The 24681-nt window shown below is 39.0% G+C and overlaps 2 protein-coding genes and 3 pseudogenes across 2 annotated transcripts; all 5 read left to right on the forward strand.

Moving 5' to 3' along the window:
* Nucleotides 1–1294: 1294 nt before the first annotated feature.
* On the forward strand, nucleotides 1295–5170 carry LOC129357835 (protocadherin gamma-A6-like; annotated as a pseudogene).
* Nucleotides 5171–8117: 2947 nt separating this feature from the next.
* On the forward strand, nucleotides 8118–11025 carry LOC129357836 (protocadherin gamma-A10-like). The gene is given in 3 exon segments (XM_055026822.1): nucleotides 8118–9679; nucleotides 9682–10393; nucleotides 10395–11025. Coding segments are annotated over 3 exon segments (2415 nt in total). The 5' UTR covers nucleotides 8118–8607.
* A 1565-nt stretch (nucleotides 11026–12590) lies between these two features.
* Nucleotides 12591–15470, forward strand: LOC129357840 (protocadherin beta-16-like; annotated as a pseudogene).
* A 333-nt stretch (nucleotides 15471–15803) lies between these two features.
* On the forward strand, nucleotides 15804–19550 carry LOC129357834 (protocadherin gamma-A11-like). Its single transcript, XM_055026821.1, is given in 4 exon segments — nucleotides 15804–18079; nucleotides 18082–18286; nucleotides 18288–18576; nucleotides 19458–19550. Coding segments are annotated over 4 exon segments (2541 nt in total). The 5' UTR covers nucleotides 15804–16125.
* A 224-nt stretch (nucleotides 19551–19774) lies between these two features.
* LOC129357841 (protocadherin beta-1-like) lies at nucleotides 19775–24086 on the forward strand (annotated as a pseudogene).
* Nucleotides 24087–24681: the final 595 nt, after the last annotated feature.

Raw genomic sequence — 24681 nt, forward strand, 5'->3', positions numbered from 1 at the left:
GTTTATTTTTATATAAGTGACAGAATTATCGCCTAAGTATATTTGTATGCCTAGCAAATATTGAACTGTTATTGCTGAAAAGCATTAGGTGTTTGTGAATTTACCATTGTGATTTAAGAATATTTTGTGACCCTCATCCTTTTGATAAAAGAATTAGGACCAAGATCCTATTTGCTTTTTCATAAAGTAAGAGAATCAAACTTTATATGATTTTAATTCTCAAAAAAATGTCTTCTTTCTATATCAGTTTGCTTACCATCTTACAAAATGCAAGGAATTTTGAAGAAAATGACATTTTTTCAGTCATTTTCATATTTGCTTTCCAGCACATAGCCTTTTCCATAGAGAAATCATGACAAATAAATAGTGTTTTATTTTGTTCTGGTGACACTTTTAATTCAAGAAACAAAATTGTCTTAACTTTTTTATAAATAATTTATTTCCAAATATAATTTGAAAATGTTGATAACTTACAAGTCAATGCACTTTCTAAATTTATACGATTTCCAAATACAATGATTGACTTGTCAATGTTTCCGAAAGTCAAGCTTTTCATTTGCATCATCTTTCATTTAACAATACTTACAGGAGGTGCTGAACAGCATCAGCAGTTTCACTTTACTGTTTCATAGTTTTATTGTGTTTCTCACTCTGTGGAGAATCACTTCATATTCATTTAGTCATTTGCTTATACAATTGAATGGTTATGCAGATTTTTAAGAACTCCTTACATGGTTCATGGAAAATCTCTGATTCACTGGAAGAAGGTTTTGAGGCAACTTATAGATTTTAAGCATGTGGTGGTATCATGTTTAACATGCAGAAATAAAATCGAGGATTGTTGCACTTTGGAGAAGAGGGATGTTTGAAGACCAGTGAAATTGTAATAATATGAACTTGGTCAGTTCTCTTTATCAGTGTTTGGGATATTTCATTTGACCCAAACACTAGTGGTGATACAAACATAAGCCTTATGGTGTGAGATATGATATAGCAAGGTGTGATACCACATTATCCTTCCAGGAGTCTAAGGTCTTTTTTTTTGTTTGTTTATTTGTTGTTGTTTTTTTTTTTGTCCATTCTGGGTACATGCTGGTTTCATTTATTTCATCATCAACTGCTTATTTAATATTATTTGGAAATGATATTAGCCTGTCATATTAAAAAAAATAGAAGAAAAAGAAAACATGCAACAATCGTTCCCTCTCTGGATGGCGCTCTTCTATAATGCCTGAGTCATGGCTGTTTGTGTCTCTTCCAATCTGTGTCAGTGGAACTAGAGCAGTTGGTTGAGGGGTGCTCTGCATGGATGCGCATTTGTGCCTGTGTGCTTGATGGAGAAGAGGAGAGCGCGGCTGTGTGCCAGTGGGACTGAATGAGTCAGAGAGAGAGAGAGAAAGAAGTAGTGGAACGGGAACAGAGAGGGCGGAACACAATCCGAGAGCATCCCTAATAGAGCATGATTAAGTCGGCAAGAGAAATCCAGAGCTGCTGGATTACAGCAGCGTTTGCAGCTCTGTGACATTTAAAGGATTTTAATAAAATGTCGACTGCGCTTCGTTTTGCGCAGGCATGGTGTATGATGGATCTTAACATCAGCTTTCAATGGCGGATTTCTTTTTTCGTCTCCGCTCTCATTTTCGGTGTTTCATATGGAGAAATCCGCTATGTTCTTCCAGAGGAGATGAAGAGGGTTCGGTCATCGGAAACGTTGCGTTGGATCTCGGGCTGCAGGCGTCGGAGCTTCAAGCACGTCGAGCTCGCGTTGTTGCTGAAGGAACCAGCCAGCTCTGTGAACTGGACACCGCCTCCGGCAATCTTTTGATCAGCCAACGAATAGATCGAGAGGAGCTGTGCGCACAAGCCAACATCTGCATTCTACAGTTTCAGCTTTTACTGGAAGAACCACTTCAAGCATTCAGCTTAGTCTTGGACATCGCAGACATAAATGACAACAGTCCAGTGTTTGCCACGGGGAACGTAAAACTAGACTTAGTCGAATCTACAGTTCTGGGAGGCGCTTTCCTCTGGAGAGCGCGCATGACCCCGATTTAGGCACGAACTCGATCCGTGAATATAAGCTGAGCCACAGCGATCACTTTGCTCTGGAAATGAGCACACAGATAAATGGGAACAGCTATCCGGAATTAGTCCTTAAAAGGCAGTTGGATCGGGAAGCCGAAGCCGAACATGTACTGGAGATCAGTGGAATTGACGGGGGGAAACCAGTCAGATCAGGAACTGCCTTCATCCATATTCATGTTTTGGACGCCAATGACAATGTTCCAGTGTTTAGCCAAACAGTTTACAAAGCATCTGTGCCAGAGAACTCCGTCATAGGGACTCTGATAACAACTTTGAATGCCACGGACTTAGATGAGGGCGTCTATGGAGAAATAACTTACTCCCTCAGTCACCTGTCCGACAAGATTGGAGGGCTGATTGAAGTCAGCCCTTTGACTGGAGAAGTTCGGGTGGCAGGTGTTATTGACTATGAGGAAGCGAGCTCGCATGAGCTGGGAGTCCAAGCCAAAGATGGCGGCGGTCAGGCCTCGCACTGTAAACTCGTAATTGATGTAATTGATTTGAATGATAATGAACCAGTGATAGAAATAAAGTCAGCGTTGCTAATGTAGCCGAGGACGCAAAAGTAGGAACTATGGTTGCCCTGATTAATATTTATGATATGACACTGGCAGCAGTGGGCGTGTCACTTGTTCAATTCCTGACAATGTTCCATTAAAATATTGTCTGAGGTCAAGAACTATTATATGCTCGTGACTGACGAAGTGCTGGACAGAGAACTCCAGTCAGAGTACAACATCACAGTCACCGCCACTGATTCTGGCTCTCCCTCTCTCTCAAGCGTAAAAGTTATAACTATATTGGTAAATGATATCAATGAAATCCTCCGACATTTACGCACTCCCAATACAATGTCAAACATTTTAGAAAATCAGCCAATAGGCACCCTTGTGATGAAACTTGAAGCGCAGGACAGAGATGACGGAGCAAATGCTAAAATACATTACCACATATGAGAGACGCAAATTCGGAAGTGTCGTCGTTTCTCACCATTAATACGGACACCGGGGAGCTCTTCACATCACGTTTATTTGATTATGAACTGTCTCCCACTTCCAAATGAAGGTGGCAGCTCGAGATGGAGGTGACCCTGCGTTCTCTACCACGTGCACTGTAAACGTTTTTATTCAAGACCAAAATGACAACGCGCCTGTTATCCTGTACCCCGTCCAAACCTCAGGGTTCATTGCTGAAGATGTTCCAATTGAAGCGCCTAAAGGTTATCTGATTACCAAGGTGGTGGCTGTTGACCCGGACAGCGGCCATAACGCGTGGCTCTCTTACAGAATAATCAAAGCAACGCGGTCCAATCTGTTCATGGCAGACCTCCACACTGGTGAAATCAGAACTCTTCGGACCTTTACGGACGAAGACGAAACCAAACACACTATTGTGGTTTTGGTAAACTGATAACGGCAAGAATCGCTTTCCGCCACTGCGACAGTCAGCATAAGGCTCAGCGACGGCCTTCCTGTCTTAAGCGAACTTTATGAGTTTGTTGAAGAGACAAAGGACAATTATAACGACAACTTAACGCTCTATTTAATAATCGCTCTATCGACCGTCTCATTTCTTTTCATCTTGCTGATCTGTGGGTATTTTATTTTAACCTCTGTCGGCGCAACTATGTGTATCGTTCAAATACAAGCAGTCTCCCCGTTTTCCCCACGACATACTGCACCTCTACACTTAATGATTTTAGCCGATGTGGAACCTTGCTGAGAGATGACAGATACGACCCTTTTATGACCACGGGCTCGTGGAGAGGCGATTTTCGTTTCGGGTCAAATACAGACACTGATACCCTTAAGAAAAGAAGCGCCGCCTATCAGAAGAACACACTGAGGCGCCTGAGCGCAGAGAGGCCCAGTTTGAAGGTCAGAGCAGGGCCAACGCATCCTTGTTACGTCATAAAATGAGAATCAATCAGTAGATCAGAAGGGGTAAATGTAGCCGCATCTTCTGACATGTATGTGTTTAACAGAGGCGGATTTAGTCTTTATGGGGCCCACTTCAAAATACAACCATTCGGCTCCCCACTTTGCTTTTATTTTATTTTTTCACTCTTGCAATTAAGCTTTACATGCTTGCTCATTCTCCTAAATTACTATAGTTAAATCAATATGTTATTTGCTTTCTGATAATTTATTTATGCATGTTTTGGTTCAAAAACAGTTGATCTATTTAAAAGATGCAGGTGTTTCTGGGAAGTGCTGCCACTCAATGGTATGAGTAGTAACATTCTTATTGATTTTGATCAAAGGTGTATATTAGCAACCAATGATGTAATGACATCTGCCAATGTCATAATTTGCAAAAAGAGAAAAACAATAGAAAAAAAAGCAGATGAAAACAAGACCTTGCCGATAATGTAAAAGGCTGTGTTTACTGTAACTGATAGGTTATCAGATTAGTGCATATTAATCAATATAGGGCTGCATTTTTTGGACATCTATTTTAATTTCAGTATGGTCGGCAGTCAGTATTTTGTTCTGCACAACATGTGTTGCCACCAGCAGCAAGTAGCTTACAACCACTTTTAACAATGGTAACAGAAGTCTCATAGCTTATGTTAGAGGTGGAGTTGTCTGTTACCGTCATTTTTTACAGTTTATGCATTTCCATCCAAGATTATATAACAGTACAATGTTTTTTGCGGGTTGTGGTGTGAATCAGTTTACCTGTGTAGTATTGTTCAGGCAATTTTGGAGCATGCCATTCATAAAATTAATTTAAAAGAATAAACAGGCAAACAAATAAATAAGTAAATGATCGATATTTTATTGCATTTGAATATATTGTCCTCTGAAATTCACTTGTGATGACTTAACATATGTGTAAAACGTTTTTGTTCGTTTTGTATTTTTCTTGTTTTGTAAATTTGCATGAACCTGTTTACCGATTTTGTGCACAATTTCAAAACAACCTGGGTTTAAACACTGAAAGTGATTTACAGCGTGATAGACCTTTCCTTTAATATATTCCAAAATATATATTTTTTTTATTTGCTTTCTGTGTGACTGCTTTCAGCAGGCAGTTAAATGTTTAATTGTTGTACATCACATTTTCTTTGTCAAAGTATAAAAAAATAAATAAATAAATAAATAATAATTTTATAAATTCTTTTCAGAGCATCAACTTCTGTAAATTACAACTATACTCAGGGGTAATTTTGCTTAATTTTGCAACCTTTCCTTTTTCATTTTGTTTTATTTTTCTTAATACAGAGGGTATGATTTATGTTTAAGTCTGATGTAGTCGACTTAATGTCCAGTGAATATTAGTTATTCTGCTCTGTTTTTAAAACATTCTTTGCATAGGAGCTCTTCCACGTACATTTGTGACTTGGTAGACACCCAAAGGTTAAATAATGTCAAGTGATATTTTGGTTGAAAGAGTATAATCTGACATCCTGTGTGACACAAGAGACTTTGCATAATTTCATAAATTAGTTTTGAATGGAACAAAATGTATAAAGTTTGTACACACGTAAAGAAGAATAAACTTATATAGAGTATAGTACTTCTTTTTTGTCCACTTTGTCCCAGTGAGCTTCTTAAAAAACATTGTGAACTTTCACTTGTCATGTTTTTAATTGATGTAACGAATATTAACGAACATAAACACATTGTTTCCACCTTGTATCAGGTTATATGTGATAGTGGCTGACTATTAATTACACTCAAAAATGTATAAAAAATTTTCTAAATCAATTCTAATAAAATAAACACATTTTTATTTGGTAAATAATCATTCATAATATTTAATTCATTCTTCCCTACATTATTTTTATGTCATTTACATAAAGTACAAACAAGTAATATCTTTAGATTCAGATCTTTATTCACATCTAAATTGGAAAGTAATTTTAATTAATTTAATATGAAACATCAATCAGCCTTCAGGTCATATCAACAACAAACAGCAGACTAATTTTGTGTGATCTCCACTCAAACTTGTATCCGTTTTATAAAACAACAGATATATAAAACAACAGATATGATAACAGATATTTATTTCTCTGTCATATAAAGAGGATTTGCTTGCTCATTTGGGCATTTTCTTGACTGGTTCTCTGCGGTGAAGTAGGTCATATTTGTCATGAAAAGGCTCTCATTTTAAATTTATATGAATTTCTGAATTTGTTATTGCTGCAGGCGTATACATGTTTCTAATTTTAGCCAAGGTAGGAGGAGGAAAAGCGGTGCTTCAAACTCCTATCTAGGTCGCAGGAGTACTGCTCTAAAATGTGATGAATAGTATATTACAGAACAACTCACAACATATTATTATTATTATTATTATTATTATTAAAAACAAATAGTCCTTAGACCCACTTTTTTTTAATGCTTCAGAATTCTCATCTATGAAAAAAATATATCTACTGGCCTAACTTTTCCAAAGAGCAGAATATTTTCTTCACTTGAAAATTATGTTTCTTTGCACTGTACTGACAGTACTGAGATGGTAAGGAATAAATAAATAAATATTGTCTACTACCATGACATAAATTTTAAGATGTGATGTAACAGAAAAGAAAATGCTTAGGAGAAGATGAGGCCTTAAAAGGTCCATGCTAATCATGACTGTCAGTGGTTATTATTATTATGATACTTGCAGTGATGCAGCATGATAAAGACTGTACTGGCCCACACTGGGAAGAGCTCAGAAGAACAATACAAATCATAAAAATAGGTGCAATATTTTGCTTTGTTTTGTTTTGTTCTATTTTCATGCCAAGGATAGTCTTTAAAGATAATAATTTTCAAATCATTGTCCAGTTCATTGAATTATAAAAATGTTAAAAAATATCTGCACTTCTTAGATGAAAACTATTTAGTGCAATTAAATGTTGACTGTTTTAGAATTTTTATGTGAAAATTAAATAAAATGCCTGACTCTTTAAGATCTGTTCCACCATCATCTCATTCCAGAACTAATGTCATTTCAATGTTTACTTGTCCTGGACTTTCCCTTTACAACAACAGAAGAAAATGTCTTTTAACTCATTTTATTTTTACTTTCTTTTTTTTTCAGGGATCATGTTAAAGATTTTCTGCAGGATTTATTGCAACTAATCAATGTGTTTTGTCTTTCCTTCTTTTGGTGATCATCATGGATGTAATCTGTCCCATTCCCTAAAGGTAAGAACATTTTCCTTATACTTAAATCTCTCTCACTCACACTCACACAAACCCACGCAAACACATACACATAGATTGGCCTACAGACACAGAAAAACACTAATTTATTGCATTCTCAACATCACCATAAATAATGCTCACAAATCAGAGACAAATTAAGCATGTCTTCCTTACTTGTTGTTGTTCTCATTTGCATAAACTTATCACATAAACATGATAATGTGATTATACTTTCCACGAGCAAAATGGGCAAAAGTAATAGGTATACAAAAAAAAAAAAACTCCTACTGGTTTAACTTTGTAACATAGGCTAATGCATTGCTATGTTTTCAGTGTGCAGTGTTGTTTTTTTTCCCCAGACTTTGCACCACCACATGAATATTTATTATCTGATTTTCCACTAGCGAGTCTATGTCTCAGTTATGCACCATAATGAGACATACATGATTCTGTTTTTAACATATTTTTAAGAAAGCTATTAAAAGGTTCAAGGCAAATTTGTGACCTTTTAAAACTTGAATATAAACATACCCCACAGACTGGGAAGAACCGTGCTGTTTAAATTATTGCACAACGATTTCTGCATGTGGAAGTGTTCTGCAGTGTAGATGTTGATTCTGCTGTTCAAATGTAGGTCACTGCACTCATCGAGGAGAGTACATGTGGGTGGGGGGTATAAATCTCCTACTTTATATGTGGTCCTACTTTTCTTTCTATGTCATTCTTCCCAGTCAACTGTCATAGTACGTTCATTCATTTCTGTTCTTTTTTTTTTTTCTCATGAAATGGTTGTTTCAGTTACTGTCCTTTTTTGTGATTTGTTATTACAATATAAAGGGAAGATTTAGTGGTTGCTGTCATTTATTGTTCTAATGACTGGACATTTTTATGTGCATTTAAAATCGGTCTAATTTATATTGTTACAAGTTTGTTAAAGAGTGTTACAAAGACAGATAATTAAAAGAATTAGTCCTGGAATCATTTTTCAGATATTTTATATCATCCCTTTTCCACATTTTCGTTCATTTTGAACAGTTTTATTCATGTCCTGTAACACAGACGGTTAGAAAAGAGGGTTGTATGAAGTCTGGATGAACTTAACAGCAAAAACAGTGGAAGAGTTTTGCACACACAGAGATTACGTCGTTCTGTTCAATGACTTTAGATGGTGCTGTTGCCTAAGCACACTGCTGGTGTGTTTGATGAATCTGTCTCCACCCGTCTCAGACAGAAAACAAGACAAGGATTGGATTTCTACTCACTCCATTCGGATTGAGTTGCGGCTTTGTTTGATTCTGAAGACTTTATTTTAAAAAACGAAGATATATTTTTTCATCTCTGTATGGATAACTGAATTGTTCACATTTCTTGAGACGAAATGGGTGATCTGACACACAGAGGCCCTGTGCTCGTTTGGAAAATCTCCATTTTGCTTTTCTGCCTCCATGCTGCGGTCAGCGGGCAAATTCGCTATTCTATACCAGAGGAAATGAGGAAAGGACTGTTTGTTGGAGACGTTGCAAAGGACCTAGGACTGGACATTAGAAGGTTGGTGTCCGGTCGGGCTCGACTTGTAATAGATGACGAGCATCAATATGTCACGCTGAATCAGAACAAAGGACACATCGTGGTCAATGAAAGGATTGACAGAGAAATCCTTTGCGCAAAAAAGTCGCCCTGCAGCTTTACTCTAGAAATTGTTCTGGAAGATCCACTCGAGTTGTTTGCTATTACAATCGAGATACAAGACGTGAATGACCACGCTCCCGTTTTCCCGAAAAATGAAATTAATTTAGAAATTAGTGAATCGACGTCCGCTGGCACGGTGTTTCTGCTTGACAGCGCAGTTGATCCCGACGTGGGAGTAAACTCGCTGCAGACATATTCGTTAAAAGGAAATGAACGTTTTGTTCTTAAGCAGCATACTAGAGCTGACGGTAGTAAATATCCTGAAATGATACTTCAAGGTTATCTGGACCGCGAGAAACAAAGCGAGCATACGCTGATTTTAACAGCGGTTGATGGCGGAGAGCCGCAAAAATCAGGAACCGTAAAGATCAATGTTTCCGTTTTAGACGCAAACGACAATGCGCCAATTTTCACGCAGTTATTATATAAGGCATCTGTTTTGGAAAACGTCTCACCAGGTGCGGTTATAGCAAAAGTCAGTGCGGAAGATGCGGATCAAGGCTACAATGGCAACGTCACATATTCTTTCACCCACCAAAAAGATGTTTCATTGTGTCCTTTTGAGATCAATCCAGTCAGTGGTGAGGTTAGACTTACTGGTGAGCTAGACTTCGAAATGCATCCAAGTTATGAGATAAACCTTCAAGCTAAAGATCCGTGGGGGTTAGCAGGTGCCAGCAAGTTAATGATCGAGATAGCAGATGTAAACGACAACAGCCCCGTCATCACAATGACATCATACTCAGGGAAGATTTCTGAAGATCTCCCCACGGTACGGTGGTGGCTTTGATTAGTGTCCAAGATAAGGATTCGGGGAGAAACGGTCAGGTGCACTTAACTGTAGGAGAAAATTTACCATTTAAAATTAAATCGTCTCTAAGAAACTATTATACACTGGCGACGGAACAAATCCTCGACCGGGAGAGACACTCGAAATATAGCATTACTCTCACTGCCACTGATGAAGGCGTTCCTGCCTTATCAAGCACAAAAGTTTTAGGTCTTGAAGTCACTGATGTTAATGACAATGCTCCAGCATTTATCAAGGATAATTATATCACTCAGGTTATGGAAAATAACCCTCCTGGTGTTTCCTTGCTGCAGGTCCACGCAAGGGACCCAGACCTTGGTCAGAACGCACGTATTTCGTATTATCTTATTGACAGCGAAATTAATGGAAGTCCAGCATCTGCGTATTTCTCAGTTAATACCGAAAGTGGAGACATACAGGCGTTGCGTTCATTTGATTATGAACAACTCAAAGAATATAAAATACGAGTACAAGCAGAGGATGGAGGTTCTCCTTCACTCCGCAGTAACACAACAGTTATAATACGCGTCCAGGACCAAAATGATAATCCTCCTCAGGTTCTGTATCCAGTCCAGACTGGTGGCTCCATGGTGGCTGAAATGGTTCCTCGTTCAGCAGATGTGGGCTACCTGGTGACTAAAGTGGTGGCTGTGGATGTGGACTCTACAGAATGCCTGGCTCTCCTATAAACTACAGAAAGCCACAGACAGAGCGCTGTTTGAAGTGGGCTTACAGAATGGAGAAATAAGAACTATCCGTCAGGTGACTGATAAAGATGCTGTGAAACAAAGACTGACTGTCATAGTGGAGGACAACGGGCAGCCCTCTCGTTCAGCTACAGTCATTGTTAACGTGGCGGTGGCGGACAGCTTCCCTGAAGTCTTGTCGGAGTTCACTGACTTTCCTCACGATAAGGAATACAATGACAACCTGACTTTTTACTTAGTGTTGGCTCTGGCGGTGGTTTCCTTCCTCTTCATCACGTGTTTAGTGGTTATTATATCAGTGAAGATCTACAGATGGAGACAGTCTCGCATCCTGTATCACTCCAGCCTCCCTGTGATTCCATATTATCCACCTCGTTACTCAGACACTTTGGGATCAGGAACTTTGCCACACGTGTACAATTATGAGGTGTGCAGGACGACTGACTCCAGAAAGAGTGACTGTAAGCTCGGCAGAGGTGGTAGTCAGAATGTGTTGCTAACGGACCCCAGTTCTTTTGCGACGATGCAGCGGATACAGAATGAGAAGAGCATCTTGGATGAAACCGACTCTCCAGTAGAGGTCAGCTAAATTCCCTTTTTTCATTATATGTTTTGTTGTTTTTGTAAAATAATTTGTAAAAATTATTTTTGAAAGGATACACACCAATGTCACACCAGTTTATTCAAGAAATTGCAAAATCTCTGACTGATAAAAATAATAATAATAATAATAATAATAATAATAATAATAATAATAATGACATCAACAAAATAACCGGTTTTCAGGTTTTAGACATTAGTTGTCTGCTGAATGGTGTAGAGACTCGGTGCTTTTTGAAAATGTCCCTCAAGATGGTTCTACATGGTTGCATGGAAACATAAATCTTTGTAGTTAATCATTTAAATGTGTTTCACTTTGTAAATTGAGTAGCAGATATTAACTTTTCCAATAACGTTCAAATTTATTGAACATTAGTATCAATGTATCAAGGGTTTGTTTCACTGCAATATGAAGATAAAACTTGTCAATAACTTATATATTCATTATTTATTTGAAGTTACTCTTTTTATTAACTCTCTAGCTCATATAATGGGATCTAAGCGACTGACCATTGGCAACAGCTAGTTCGCTCTCCATGGTCCTGAACTGCCTTTCTAGTTTTCTTTTTGGATTAAGAAAGATGTTATCTAAAACAATATTTGTAGTTAAATTTTAAACACTTCAATGGTATTGCACTGTATTAGTAAATATTTAAGAACAATTGTGCAGTTTTTGTGATAATAAGTAGATAACTTGTAAAGGACAGCATTGTAGTTCACAACATGCACTTATGACTCAAATAGGGTGTCCCATTTTAATTGAGTTTTGTAAAACAGTGTTTAGACTAAGGTGGTTGTACATTACATTGTTAATGTAATTAGTAACCTGAATTTCCTCAGGCGTTATTTTATTTAATTTAAAAGCTGGTAATCATTTCTATAATGTGAAATTGTGTTTTTAATCCAATCTGTTTTATCTTTATGTCATATTAGGGTGATTTTTATAAAGAGAAAAGTGTCAGTGACACGTAGGAAGGCTTCAGAGTCATTCTCCTTGGTTCTGCATGCTGGTTTTTAAGTTAAACCTTTTGCTTCCACTGAAATGATTTGTGTTTTTGATGGAGAAATTTAGGCTGAAGCTTTTACTTTAGTTTGGATGCATTTAGCCAATGTACCTTCCCTTCTGTTTGATGTCTCGCTATGGACTTGAATTTAATATTCAAGTGTATCAAAAATCATTATTGTTTAAATGACATTCCATATTTATTTTTTTTCTTTTAAAGATATTTTACTCAAGATTAATTTGTTTATTTGACCGTATATAACATGACATGACACAGCAATCAATTGCTATGATTGCTGTGAAATGTTTCAAATTTCAATTTGGGCAATTATGCTCATTCTGTAGATTTATCTTTGTTTATAGAATTCAGGTTACTTTGCCCAGCTCAGGATACCATCATTAAATCATGAATATAGTCTTTCATTTGCATGTTTTTCATATATTCACCCTGTAACTAGAAAAATCCTACATATTATCAGCAATAGTTTATTATTATTTACTTATTATTGTTGGAGCCTTGCAACAAAATTTATTTCCATTTGTTTGTTTTAAACGTACAATTAAATGACAATAAACTCTGTGACTATGTCTGCATATGCATTTATTTAGATACAGAAAAGAGTTACATATATAGAACATTCTAGTAATATAAAATCATGCAGAAGAACAAGAGTTCTTTTGAAATATATATATGATAGACATTTTCACCCAACACTAAGCAACGAGACAGAGTTTAAGTTAGGAGTTCTTCATTTTCTCCTCTAAGTGACGCTGTTGTCTGGTGGATGTGAGAGACGTTTGGAGTATATTAAGGCAGAGCTGTTTTATTTCGTCATTGCATTTTACATCAGCAGACTATAGATATTAATCCACAACACGACTATTTGACTACAGAAACAATTTCAAACGTGTCCGTCGCTGAGCTAAAACAGCTTTTGATTGTTGCTTTGTTTGCTTGATGACAGTTTTTTTTCACATGGAGTTCAAAGACCTGGAACAAGAAGGTTTTTCAAGATGGCGATTGAGGCTTGTGTGCGTTCTTCTGCTGTCCTTTCTTCATCCTGCAAAAGCGCAGGTCCGGTACTCGGTCCCGGAGGAGCTAAAAATCGGTTCTCTTGTTGGCAACATAGCGCAGGACCTCGGTTTGGATCTGACGAGGCTCCGTTCGGGTCGGGCCCGCATCGTGACCGGGGAAAACATCCAGTACGTAGAGCTGAAAGCAGACAAAGGGACTTTAATCGTGAACGAGAATCGACCGAGAGCAGCTCTGTGGAGATGCCACACCGTGCAGCTTTACTTTTGAGATTTTACTGGAAAATCCGATGGAACTGCACCCTGTAACCATAGAAGTCCTGGACGTGAACGACAACGCTCCCACCTTTCAGACCAATCACTTGGAATTTGAAATTAGCGAGTCCGCAGCGCTCGGCTCCCGATTTGGTTTAGAGAGCGCGGATGATAAAGATGTTGGTCAGAACGGCCTGCAGAACTACATTTTAACTCCAAACAATAATTTCGTTTTGAAACAGCACGTTAATCCGGATGGAAGCAAATATGCCGAAATGGTGCTTCAGAAATCTTTAGACAGAGAAGAAAAGCCACACCTTTCTCTGAAATTGCTTGCTGTGGATGGCGGAAATCCCCAGAAATCTGGTACAGTATCAATAGATATTAAAATTCTAGACGTTAATGATAATGCGCCAGTGTTTAATCAAACAACGTATAAGGCCGCAGTGACCGAAAATGCCCCAAAAGGCACTCATGTTGTCACCGTCAATGCAAGCGATATAGACAGTGGTTTAAATGCTCAGATAACATATCATTTTTCAAAATCAAAAGCAGGGAAAAACTGATCTGTTTTATATAGATGAAACAACAGGAAAAATATATGTGACCAAAGAAATTGACTTTGAGAAAGACAAAAATTGAGTTCAGAGTCGAAGCAAAAGATCAGGGAGGACTTACAGATTCAAGCAAAATTGAAATAGAGGTTCTCGATGTCAACGATAATGCCCCAGTTATTAGCGTTATGTCTTTTAATAGCCCAGTCTCAGAAAACTCACCTATTGGTAAGACAATTGGTATCATCAATGTGAAAGACGCCGATTCGGGAGAAAACGGACAAATGAGATGCAGAATAGAAGGGAATGTCCCTTTCAAAATAAAATCCAATGTCAGAAATTATTACGCCTTAACAATTGATGCTGAATTAGATCGAGAAACTGTTTCAGAATACAACATAAGTCTTGTTTGCTCGGATCAAGGATCTCCTATTCTTTCAAGTAAAAAAATGTTTAATCTCCACCTCTCGGATATCAACGACAATGCCCCTGTGTTTTTAAAAAGCATGTTCAGCGCTGAAGTTAAAGAAAATAATTCTCCCCGTCTCCATTTTAACTCTGTGTGCTAAAGATTCCGATGAAAACCAAAATGCTAGGGTTTCCTACATTTTGGAAGAGAAACAGATTGGTGGGTCCCCGATTTCTGATTATATTTCAGTAAATTCAGAAAGTGGTGTCGTTCATGCCATTAGATCGTTTGATTATGAGCAGATCAAAGAATTTGTATTCGTAACCAGAGCGCAGGATGGAGGCTCTCCTCCTCTCAGCAGCAATGTTACTGTGAAAATCCTGATCCAGGATCAGAACGATAATCCACCTCAGGTTTTGTATCCAGTTCAGACTGGTGGCTCCATGGTGGCTGAAATGGTTCCTCGTTCAGCAGATGTGGGCTACCTGGTGACTAAAGTGGTGGCTGTGGATGTGGACTCTGGACAGAATGCCTGGCTCTCCTATAAACTACAGAAAGCCACAGACAGAGCGCTGTTTGAAGTGGGCTTACAGAATGGAGAAATAAGAACTATCCGTCAGGTGACCGATAAAGATGCTGTGAAACAAAGACTGACTGTCATAGTGGAGGACAACGGGCAGCCCTCTCGTTCAGCTACAGTCATTGTTAACGTGGCGGTGGCGGACAGCTTTCCTGAAGTCTTGTCGGAGTTCACTGACTTTCCTCACGATAAGGAATACAATGACAATCTGACTTTTTACTTAGTGTTGGCTCTGGCTGTGGTTTCCTTCCTCTTCATCACGTGTTTAGTGGTTATTATATCAGTGAAGATCTACAGATGGAGACAGTCTCGCATCCTGTATCACTCCAGCCTCCCTGTGATTCCATATTATCCACCTCGTTACTCAGACACTTTGGGAACAGGAACTTTGCCACATGTGTACAATTACGAGGTGTGCAGAACGACTGACTCCAGAAAAAGTGACTGTATACTTGACAGAGGTGGTAGTCAGAACGTGTTAATAATGGATCCCAGTTCTACAGGGACGATGCAGCGGACACAGAATGAGAAGAGCATCCTGGATGACCTCGACTCTCCTCTAGAGGTTAGTTCAGACATTCTATCTTTCCTCTTTCTGTAGTTTCATTTTAAAAGCATTTGGTAATGAACTGTCAGAAAAACTTCAGAAAATAATAGTACTCCATTTTAGACGACTATGCCGCTACACAAAGTAAAATAGACAAAACAAAATACGTAAAATACGTAATGTGACGTGCTGTGAACTCATTTATTTTTTAGTCCGTAAAATACTACGTTACGGCGTCACGTCGTCACCTTTTCAATTCCCCAAACATCATTGTCAAAGTTAGACGACATGTCATCGCTATATGACTTAATGACGCTTTCAGGAAGTAATTTAAGCATCGGTTACAGTTGATTATAAGAAATATCTGTCTTGATGTTAGAAATTAGTTGTACTTTCATTCATTATTTTTATTCTAATTTTATTATTTCCAAATGTTTTATCTTCCCTCTTCTATTTAAATGCAATATTAAATCCTAAACTCGGTCTTTAGCCCTCGTTTGTCAGATATACTTTTTTAACTCTAAGCGACGCTGTTGGTCTGTAAAAGATTTTCCTTGTATCTCGTCACCAAGCCTGTCCTCATGCAGAATGTGCAGAGGAGGCGGTTCGTTTTACTTTGTTACAAATTCAAGGTGGTAGCTGTACTGCACTGACAAAAGAAGACTTGGAAAATCAAAACATTTCGGACAGTTATCGCTGATACCTTTAAATGATGGAGGATATAATATACGTGTCCCTCGCATGGATAAAATGGCGACTATTTTCCGGGATGCAACGGCAAACGGGGCTGCTTGTTTTTCTGCTTTATTTCATTTACATGGCGGACGGACAGATTCGCTATTCTGTACCCGAGGAGCTGAAGAAGGGCTCCGTCATCGGTAATGTGGCACAAGATCTCGGTTTGGATGTAAAACGGCTCCGATCTGGACGCGCCCGTATTGTGACCGGAGAAAACGTTCATTACACCGAGCTGAATGCAGACAAAGGGATCCTCCTTGTGAACGAAAGAATCGACAGAGAACAGCTTTGTGGAGATGTTACGCCTTGCAGCTTCAGCTTTGAGATGATTTTGGAAAACCCGATGGAACTGCATCGGATTACTGTGGAGGTTCTGGATATAAATGATCACGCTCCGGTCTTTCCAAGCAAAGATAAACCAATCAGGTTTGAAGTCAGCGAATCAGCTGCAATCGGGGTGCAGTTTCCGCTGCAGACCGCAGAGGATTTAGATGTAGGCCAAAATGCCTTGAAAGATTACGTCTTATCACCAAACGATAATTTTATACTGAAGCAGCATGTAAATGCAGACGGAAGTAAAAATGTTGAAATGGTGCTGCAGAAGGCTTTAGACAGAGAACAACGTCCAGATCTGCATTTGAAACTAATCGCAGTTGACGGGGGGACTCCTCAGAGATCTGGATCGGTGAATATAGACGTGACTGTATTAGATGCCAATGACAATATTCCAGTATTTAATCAGTCGGTTTATAAAGCGTCTGTGGTAGAAAACACTCTTAAAGGTACAAGTGTTATCACCGTGAACGCCACAGACGCTGACAGTGGATCGAATGGGCTCATTTCTTTTAGTCTGTCTAAAACGAAAGGGAGTGCTGCAGATATTTTTAGCATCAATAACAGCACGGGCACAATTTATGTTTCGGGTGAAATAGATTTTGAGAAACAGAGAAGACATGAGGTGCGTGTTGAGGCAAAAGATCAGGGTGGATTGATTGGCACAAGTAAAGTTATAGTTGATGTGGTTGACATTAATGACAATGCCCCAGTAATAAGTGTGATGTCTTTTTCCAGTCCAATAGTGGAGAATGCACCGACCGGTACAACAGTGGCTATTCTAAACATTAAAGATGTTGACTCTGACAAAAACGGTCAAATTAAATGTTCCGTAGTCGGAAAACTTCCTTTTAGAATTGAATCATCTTTAACGAACTACTACAATTTGGTCTTAGATCAAGATTTAGATAGGGAATCTGTCCCAGAGTATAACATAACGGTAACAGCTACTGATTTCGGTTATCCTCCTCTGTCATCGTCAACACAATTGCATCTTTCAGTATCGGATGTGAATGACAACGCTCCATTGTTTGACAAAAGTAGCTATTCTGCATTCGTAACAGAAAACAATCCAATTGGCTATTCTATATTTTCTGTCAGTGCGCGGGACTCAGACTGGAATCAAAATTCCAGAATCTCATATATTTTAGAAGACACACAGGTTGGTGGAAATCCAGTCTCTGTTTATGTGTCTTTAAACGTTGAGACCGGAGTTCTGAGCGCGGTTCGGTCATTTGATTACGAGCAAATAAAAGAGTTTCAACTTGTGGTCAAAGCACAAGATGGCGGGTCTCCTCCTCTCAGCAGCAATGTAACTGTGAAGCTGATAATTCAGGATCAGAACGATAATCCACCTCAGGTTTTGTATCCAGTCCAGACTGGTGGCTCCATGGTGGCTGAAATGGTTCCTCGTTCAGCAGATGTGGGCTACCTGGTGACTAAAGTGGTGGCTGTGGATGTGGACTCTGGACAGAATGCCTGGCTCTCCTATAAACTACAGAAAGCCACAGACAGAGCGCTGTTTGAAGTGGGCTTACAGAATGGAGAAATAAGAACTATCCGTCAGGTGACTGATAAAGATGCTGTGAAACAAGACTGACTGTCATAGTGGAGGACAACGGGCAGCCCTCTCGTTCAGCTACAGTCATTGTTAACGTGGCGGTGGCGGACAGCTTTCCTGAAGTCTTGTCGGAGTTCACTGACTTTCCTCACGATAAGGAATACAATGACAACCTGACTTTTTACTTAGTGTTGGCTCTGGCTGTGGTTTCCTTCCTCTTCATCACGTGTTTAGTTATTTATATCAGTGAAGATCTACAGATGGAGACAGTCTCGCATCCTGTATCACTCCAGCCTCCCTGTGATTCCATATTATCCACCTCGTTACTCAGATACTTTGGGAACAGGAACTTTGCCACATGTGTACAATTACGAGGTGTGCAGGACGACTGACTCCAGAAAGAGTGACATTAAGTTCGGAGGAGCTGGTAGTCAAAACGTGTTGATAATGGATCCCAGTTCTACTGGAACGATGCAGCGGATTCAGAGTGAGAAGAACATCCTGGATGAACCAGACTCCCCGTTAGAGGTGAGTTAGAAAGTGTATCTTCTCTTTCTTGTGCTACTATAAATAAAAGCGGCATTGTTGTTGAAGCGAAGCGTCATTTCTAGTACCACGGACAGTTACTGAGTGTGAATCCCTCAAATACTTTGCCTTCACTGTAGCTGCTTCGAAAAAATGAATTGCATAATAGACTGAAGTAATCATTGTCTTGTTAGTCTATATCTGAGTTAAGTGATTTAAATTTAAATTTAGTAATGACTGTAGTTTTTAAGCTGTTTATTCCATAAGTTCATCATATTCAAGGCTTGGCATTTTAAATGCTGGTAGTTGTAAGGAATAAAAGCCCTGTGAACATTTCTTAATGTTCAGCTCCAGATGTTCAATGTGTCTGCTGTTATTTGTGTGTCATACTTCAGATTATCCGTGATCTTTAAATATAATTGATATTTGAATATTAATTAGTTGGTTCGATGTCATTAAATATCTTTAAATTAATACTTCCAAATCACATTGAGTCTTTTGTCCAGATCATATTCTGCGGTTCAATGAGAGAGAGATGACGGAGAGAAAGAGAGAGAATGAGGCTCAGTTTTTTTGTTTTGTACTTTACTTAAATAAAAATATTTCAGAAGTTAAACTGTCGCCTCCCCCTTCATGCAATCCGAGTGTCTGAACTCGCCAATTGAAAACATTTAAGACTCATATCAGCAAAGGTTAAATTAACGTTTGGTTAACCAAAAACGGTTAACCAAACGTTAACAAAACGTTGGTTAACCGAAAACTGTTAACCAATGCTCCACTATGGACTCTGTCTTATAAGCCTAATAAGACAGAGGCTTTCATTTGACGCAACTAGCGAACTGATTTCAGTAAAAAACATAGTTTTTATTGTGTTTTTATGTCAGGTTTTAATTTCAAAGAGAGAACATATCTCATTCCTTTCTCGGTGGAAAGATCCATTTGTATCGCCTAGTTTGTACTCTAAGGGACGCTGTTGATCAACATAACATACGGCGCTGGATATCCAGACATCTCCTCCCTTCATTGTGTGGCCTATGTGGAGAGGAGACGCTTTACTCCATCGGAGCTGTTGTGAGGGAAAAGAGACATTACTACTTCGACATACGAAGGGAATTTAAGAAGGATTATGTTTACCCGCCATAGTAAATTTTTTATTCTGTGAAGAGTAGAATTTGGATTAATAGAAATTATATAATTCCGGTCTATGTATTTTTTTTTCTAACCATGGTTCGTATAATACCTCTCAGTACCAGATGGATAAAATGGCGTCATGGCGTCGGACACAATTTTTTGAATTTGATTTTATTTTGTTATATTTGTCATTTTGTGACTGGACACATCAGATACTCTATTCCGGAAGAGATGAGGAAAGGCTCACTGATCGGTAATATTGCACAGGACCTGAGTTTGGATCTGAAAAGGCTCCGTTCTGGTCGGCCCGCATTGTGAGCGGAGACAGCATCCAGTACGTCGAGCTGAAGGCAGACAAAGGGATTTTAGCAGTGAAGGAGAGAATCGACCGGGAGCAGCTCTGTGGCGACACAACGCCGTGTAGTTTCACGTTTGAGATGATTTTAGAGAATCCGATGGAGCTGCATCAGATCACTGTGAGATTACAGATATAAAGATAACTCCCCGACGTTCAAAAGAGATAGCATGCATTTTGAAATCAGTGAAACTGCTGCCACCGGTGCTCGTTTCTCGTTGATAAGCGCAGAAGACCTGGATGTGGGTTTGAACGGACTAAGAGATTATTTATTGAGCGATAACTATAATTTCATTCTTAAGCAACATTCAAATGCAGACGGAAAAATACGCAGAGATGGTTCTTCAGAAGCCTTTAGACAGAGAAGTAAACCCGAATCTGTCACTGAAACTGATCGCTGTGGACGGAGGAACACCTCAGAGATCTGGTACCGTAAATATTAATGTTGATGTTCTTGATGTTAACGATAATTCACCTGTTTTCAATCAGTCAGTGTATAAAGCTGTTGTCACGGAAATGTCTCCTAAAGGCACTTACGTCACCACCGTTAATGCCAGCGACGCAGATTTTGGTTCAAACGCAATTGTAACATATTATTTTTCAGACCTCGACAGCGCTCTTGGTGATTTGTTTTCGGTTGATGAAAAAACAGGAATAATTTCCGTAAAAGGTGATATAGATTATGAAAAGGACAAAAAGTATGAACTTAGAATCGATGCTAAGGATCAAGGAGGGTTAACAGACTCCAGCAAAGTGATAATTGAAATAGCAGATATAATGACAACAATATCTTGAGTGTGACGTCATTCACCACTCACATATCAGAGGACTCTCCTCCCGGAACAACACTCGGCATAATAAATGTGAAAGACCAGGATTCAGGTGATAACGGACAGGTGAGCTGTAAAATTGAAGGGACAGCTCCTTTTAAGATCAAGTCTAATCTAAGAAACTATTATACCTTGATAACTGATTCAGTCTTAGACCGTGAGACCGTATCAGAATATAACATCACTGTTGTTGCAACGGACAATGGAACACCTGCACTTTCGGCTAAGAGAGTATTTATTATTAAAGTGTCTGATATGAATGACAACGCTCCAGTATTTCCAAAGAGTGTTTACAGCGCATCTATAACAGAGAATAACTCCCCAGGCGTTTCTGTCCTCACTCTGAAAGCCAACGATCCTGACGACAACCAAAATGCTCGCATTTCTTATATTTTAGAAGGTAAAAATATTGCTGGATCATCAGTTTCTGAATATGTTTCTATAAATGCTGAAACTGGAGTCGTACTGGCGGTGCGTTCATTCGATTATGAACAAATCAAAGAGCTTCTTTTCGTGGTTAAAGCACAAGATGGCGGGTCTCCTCCTCTCAGCAGCAATGTAACTGTGACGCTGATAATCCAAGACCAGAATGATAATCCACCTCAGGTCTTGTATCCAGTCCAGACTGGTGGCTCCATGGTGGCTGAAATGGTGCCTCGTTCAGCAGATGTGGGCTACCTAGTGACTAAAGTGGTGGCTGTGGATGTGGACTCTGGACAGAATGCCTGGCTCTCCTATAAACTACAGAAAGCCACAGACAGAGCGCTGTTTGAAGTGGGCTTACAGAATGGAGAAATAAGAACTATCCGTCAGGTGACTGATAAAGATGCTGTGAAACAAAGACTGACTGTCATAGTGGAGGACAACGGCAGCCCTCTCGTTCAGCTACAGTCATTGTTAACGTGGCGGTGGCGGACAGCTTCCCTGAAGTCTTGTCGGAGTTCACTGACTTTCCTCACGATAAGGAATACAATGACAACCTGACTTTTTACTTAGTGTTGGCTCTGGCTGTGGTTTCCTTCCTCTTCATCACGTGTTTAGTGGTTATTATATCAGTGAAGATCTACAGATGGAGACAGTCTCGCATCCTGTATCACTCCAGCCTCCCTGTGATTCCATATTATCCACCTCGTTACTCAGACACTTTGGGAACAGGAACTCTGCCACATGTATACAATTACGAGGTCTGCAGAACGACTGACTCAAGAAAGAGTGACATTAAGTTCGACCGAGGTGGAAGTCAGAACGTGTTGATAATGGATCCCAGTTCTACAGGGACTATGCAGCGGATACAGAGTGAGAAGAGCATCCTGGATGAACCCGACTCCCCGTTAGAGGTGAGACTTTTAATGTAATGTTATTCATAATTTATTTTTTTCTTTCACTTCTACTATGTCTTTGCAACGTGATTGTTGTATATTCAACTAATTCAAAGACGAATAGGAGTCCGGTGGTTTATTCACATGAACTTTAGTGAATAAAAAGGATGAACAGATCATACATAATGATATAAAAACGGAATAGGAACTCAGCTAATATAGCTCTTTCTGGAGAAAAAAAAACAGAAATGTCTTCTCCGTCTGATTTCAAATTCTTCTTCTAGTTCTAAAGCATCATGGGATATATAATCCATTCTGTTAAACCTCCACAAATCATCCGTTTTGAACCATATGCTATCTATGAAATGCTTATTAGATTTATGAAATAACTACAACTCAGTAGTTAATTATTCAATCATAATATCCCAAATAATAAGTCCTGAGCAAATCCTGGTTAAACCCAAAACAATTCTCAACAGTGATATCACGAATGCAGTCGTGACTTGTTTCAGCACCTTGGAGAGAGACATTAGTTGCGCAGCAGCTCGTCTGGAAGATACGTTTCTCCAAATGGTTATCAGTCTTTTATTAGTGGTACTTGGTTTGGTGGTGTTTTGAGTTTTAGATGTTTAATTTACGTTTTGGATTTTTTTTTCTTGTTCTTGTCATCTCTTTCATTCAACTCTTCTATATTTAGTGTTTCTCTTTTCAATGTGCTTTTTTTCTCTTTGCTCCTTTCTTATTTGAAATATATAGCAGTAGATACTTATATTTCCCAACTACTGATATGACAAAATATTTATTAATAATGTACATTAATAAATTGTCATTGGTTTTGTTCTGATCCAACAAAATTCGATCAGTCATTCAAAACAATTTTAAATCTGTCTTTGTGTTTCCTGATTCTGAACTCTAAGCGACGCTGTTGTTCAATAAAACATATCCCCTCATATATGACCACGCATTTCTCTACCATATTCTCCTGGCTTGTTGGAGAAAGGGGAGAACTAGATTGCCGTGTAAATTCAGGCGAAGATACAACAACTGAAACCTAAAAGAAACTCGTTTCCCTGTTGTACTTTTGGATATTTTCAGCGTGTGGATAGCAGCAAAAGAAACATTTTTGTTTTCTTTCTCGCCATGTCGTTCGGAATCAAACGCTACTCTGAATCGGTGAAATGGCGTTTTTGCTGCGGACAGATTTTGCTGCGTCTTATTTTCTTTTGCTACATCTGCCATTTTGTTACCGGACATATGAGATATTCGATCCCGGAAGAGATGAGGAAAGGCTCACTGATCGGTAATATTGCACAGGACCTCGGTTTGGATCTGAAAAGGCTCCGTTCTGGGTCGGGCCCGCATTGTGAGCGGAGACAGCATCCAGTACGTCGAGCTGAAGGCAGACAAAGGGATTTTAGCAGTGAAGGAGAGAATCGACCGGGAGCAGCTCTGTGGCGACACAACGCCGTGTAGTTTCACGTTTGAGATGATTTTAGAGAATCCGATGGAGCTGCATCAGATTACTGTGAGATTACAGATATAAATGATAAGACGTTCAAAAGAGATAGCATGAATTTTGAAATAAGTGAAACTGCTTCTGTTGGTGCGCGTTTTCCATTAGCAACTGCAGAAGACCTGGACGTCGGTGTGAATGGGATGAAAGAATATATCTTGAATGATGATGGTAATTTTGTTTTGAAGCAACATTCAAATGCAGAGGGAAAGAAATACGCGGAGTTGGTGCTTCAGAAGCCTTTAGACAGAGAGACAAGCCCCAGCCTCTCGCTAAAGCTGATCGCTGTGGACGGTGGAACCCCTCAGAGATCCGGTACCGTAAATATTGATGTTGTTGTTCTTGACGCTAACGATAACGGGCCTGTATTTAATCAGACTTTGTATAAAGCTACACAGTGACAGAAAATGCCCTAAAAAACACTTTCGTTACGACTGTCAATGCTAGCGACGCCGATGTTGGATCAAATAGTGTTGTGACATATTATTTTTCAGACCTTTCTAACTCTCTTGGAGATTTATTTAAAATTGACGAGAAAAGTGGTGTCATTTTAACTACGGGCCTTATTGATTTTGAAAAAGATAAGAAGTTTGAGCTTCAGATCCATGCAAAGGACCAAGGAGGTCTGACAGATACTAGCAAGGTGATAATTGAAGTAGTTGATGTAAATGATAACGCTCCTGCTATAAGTGTGATGTCATTCACCAGTCCTGTATCAGAGGACTCTCCTCCTGGAACAACAATTGGCATTATAAATGTGAAAGACCTGGATTCAGGTGATAACGGTCAGGTGAGCTGTAAAATTGAAGGGGCTGCTCCTTTTAAGATAAGGACAAATCTAAAACATTATTATTCTTTAATAACAGATTCCGACTTGGACCGTGAAATGGTTTCAGAATATAATATCACAGTTGTCGCAATGGACAATGGAACGCCTCCACTTTCTGCTCAAAGAATATT

The sequence above is a fragment of the Poeciliopsis prolifica genome, unplaced genomic scaffold, assembly GCF_027474105.1.
Source record: "Poeciliopsis prolifica strain line A6 unplaced genomic scaffold, Auburn_PproV2 SCAFFOLD319, whole genome shotgun sequence".
NCBI classification, from domain to species: domain Eukaryota; kingdom Metazoa; phylum Chordata; class Actinopteri; order Cyprinodontiformes; family Poeciliidae; genus Poeciliopsis; species Poeciliopsis prolifica.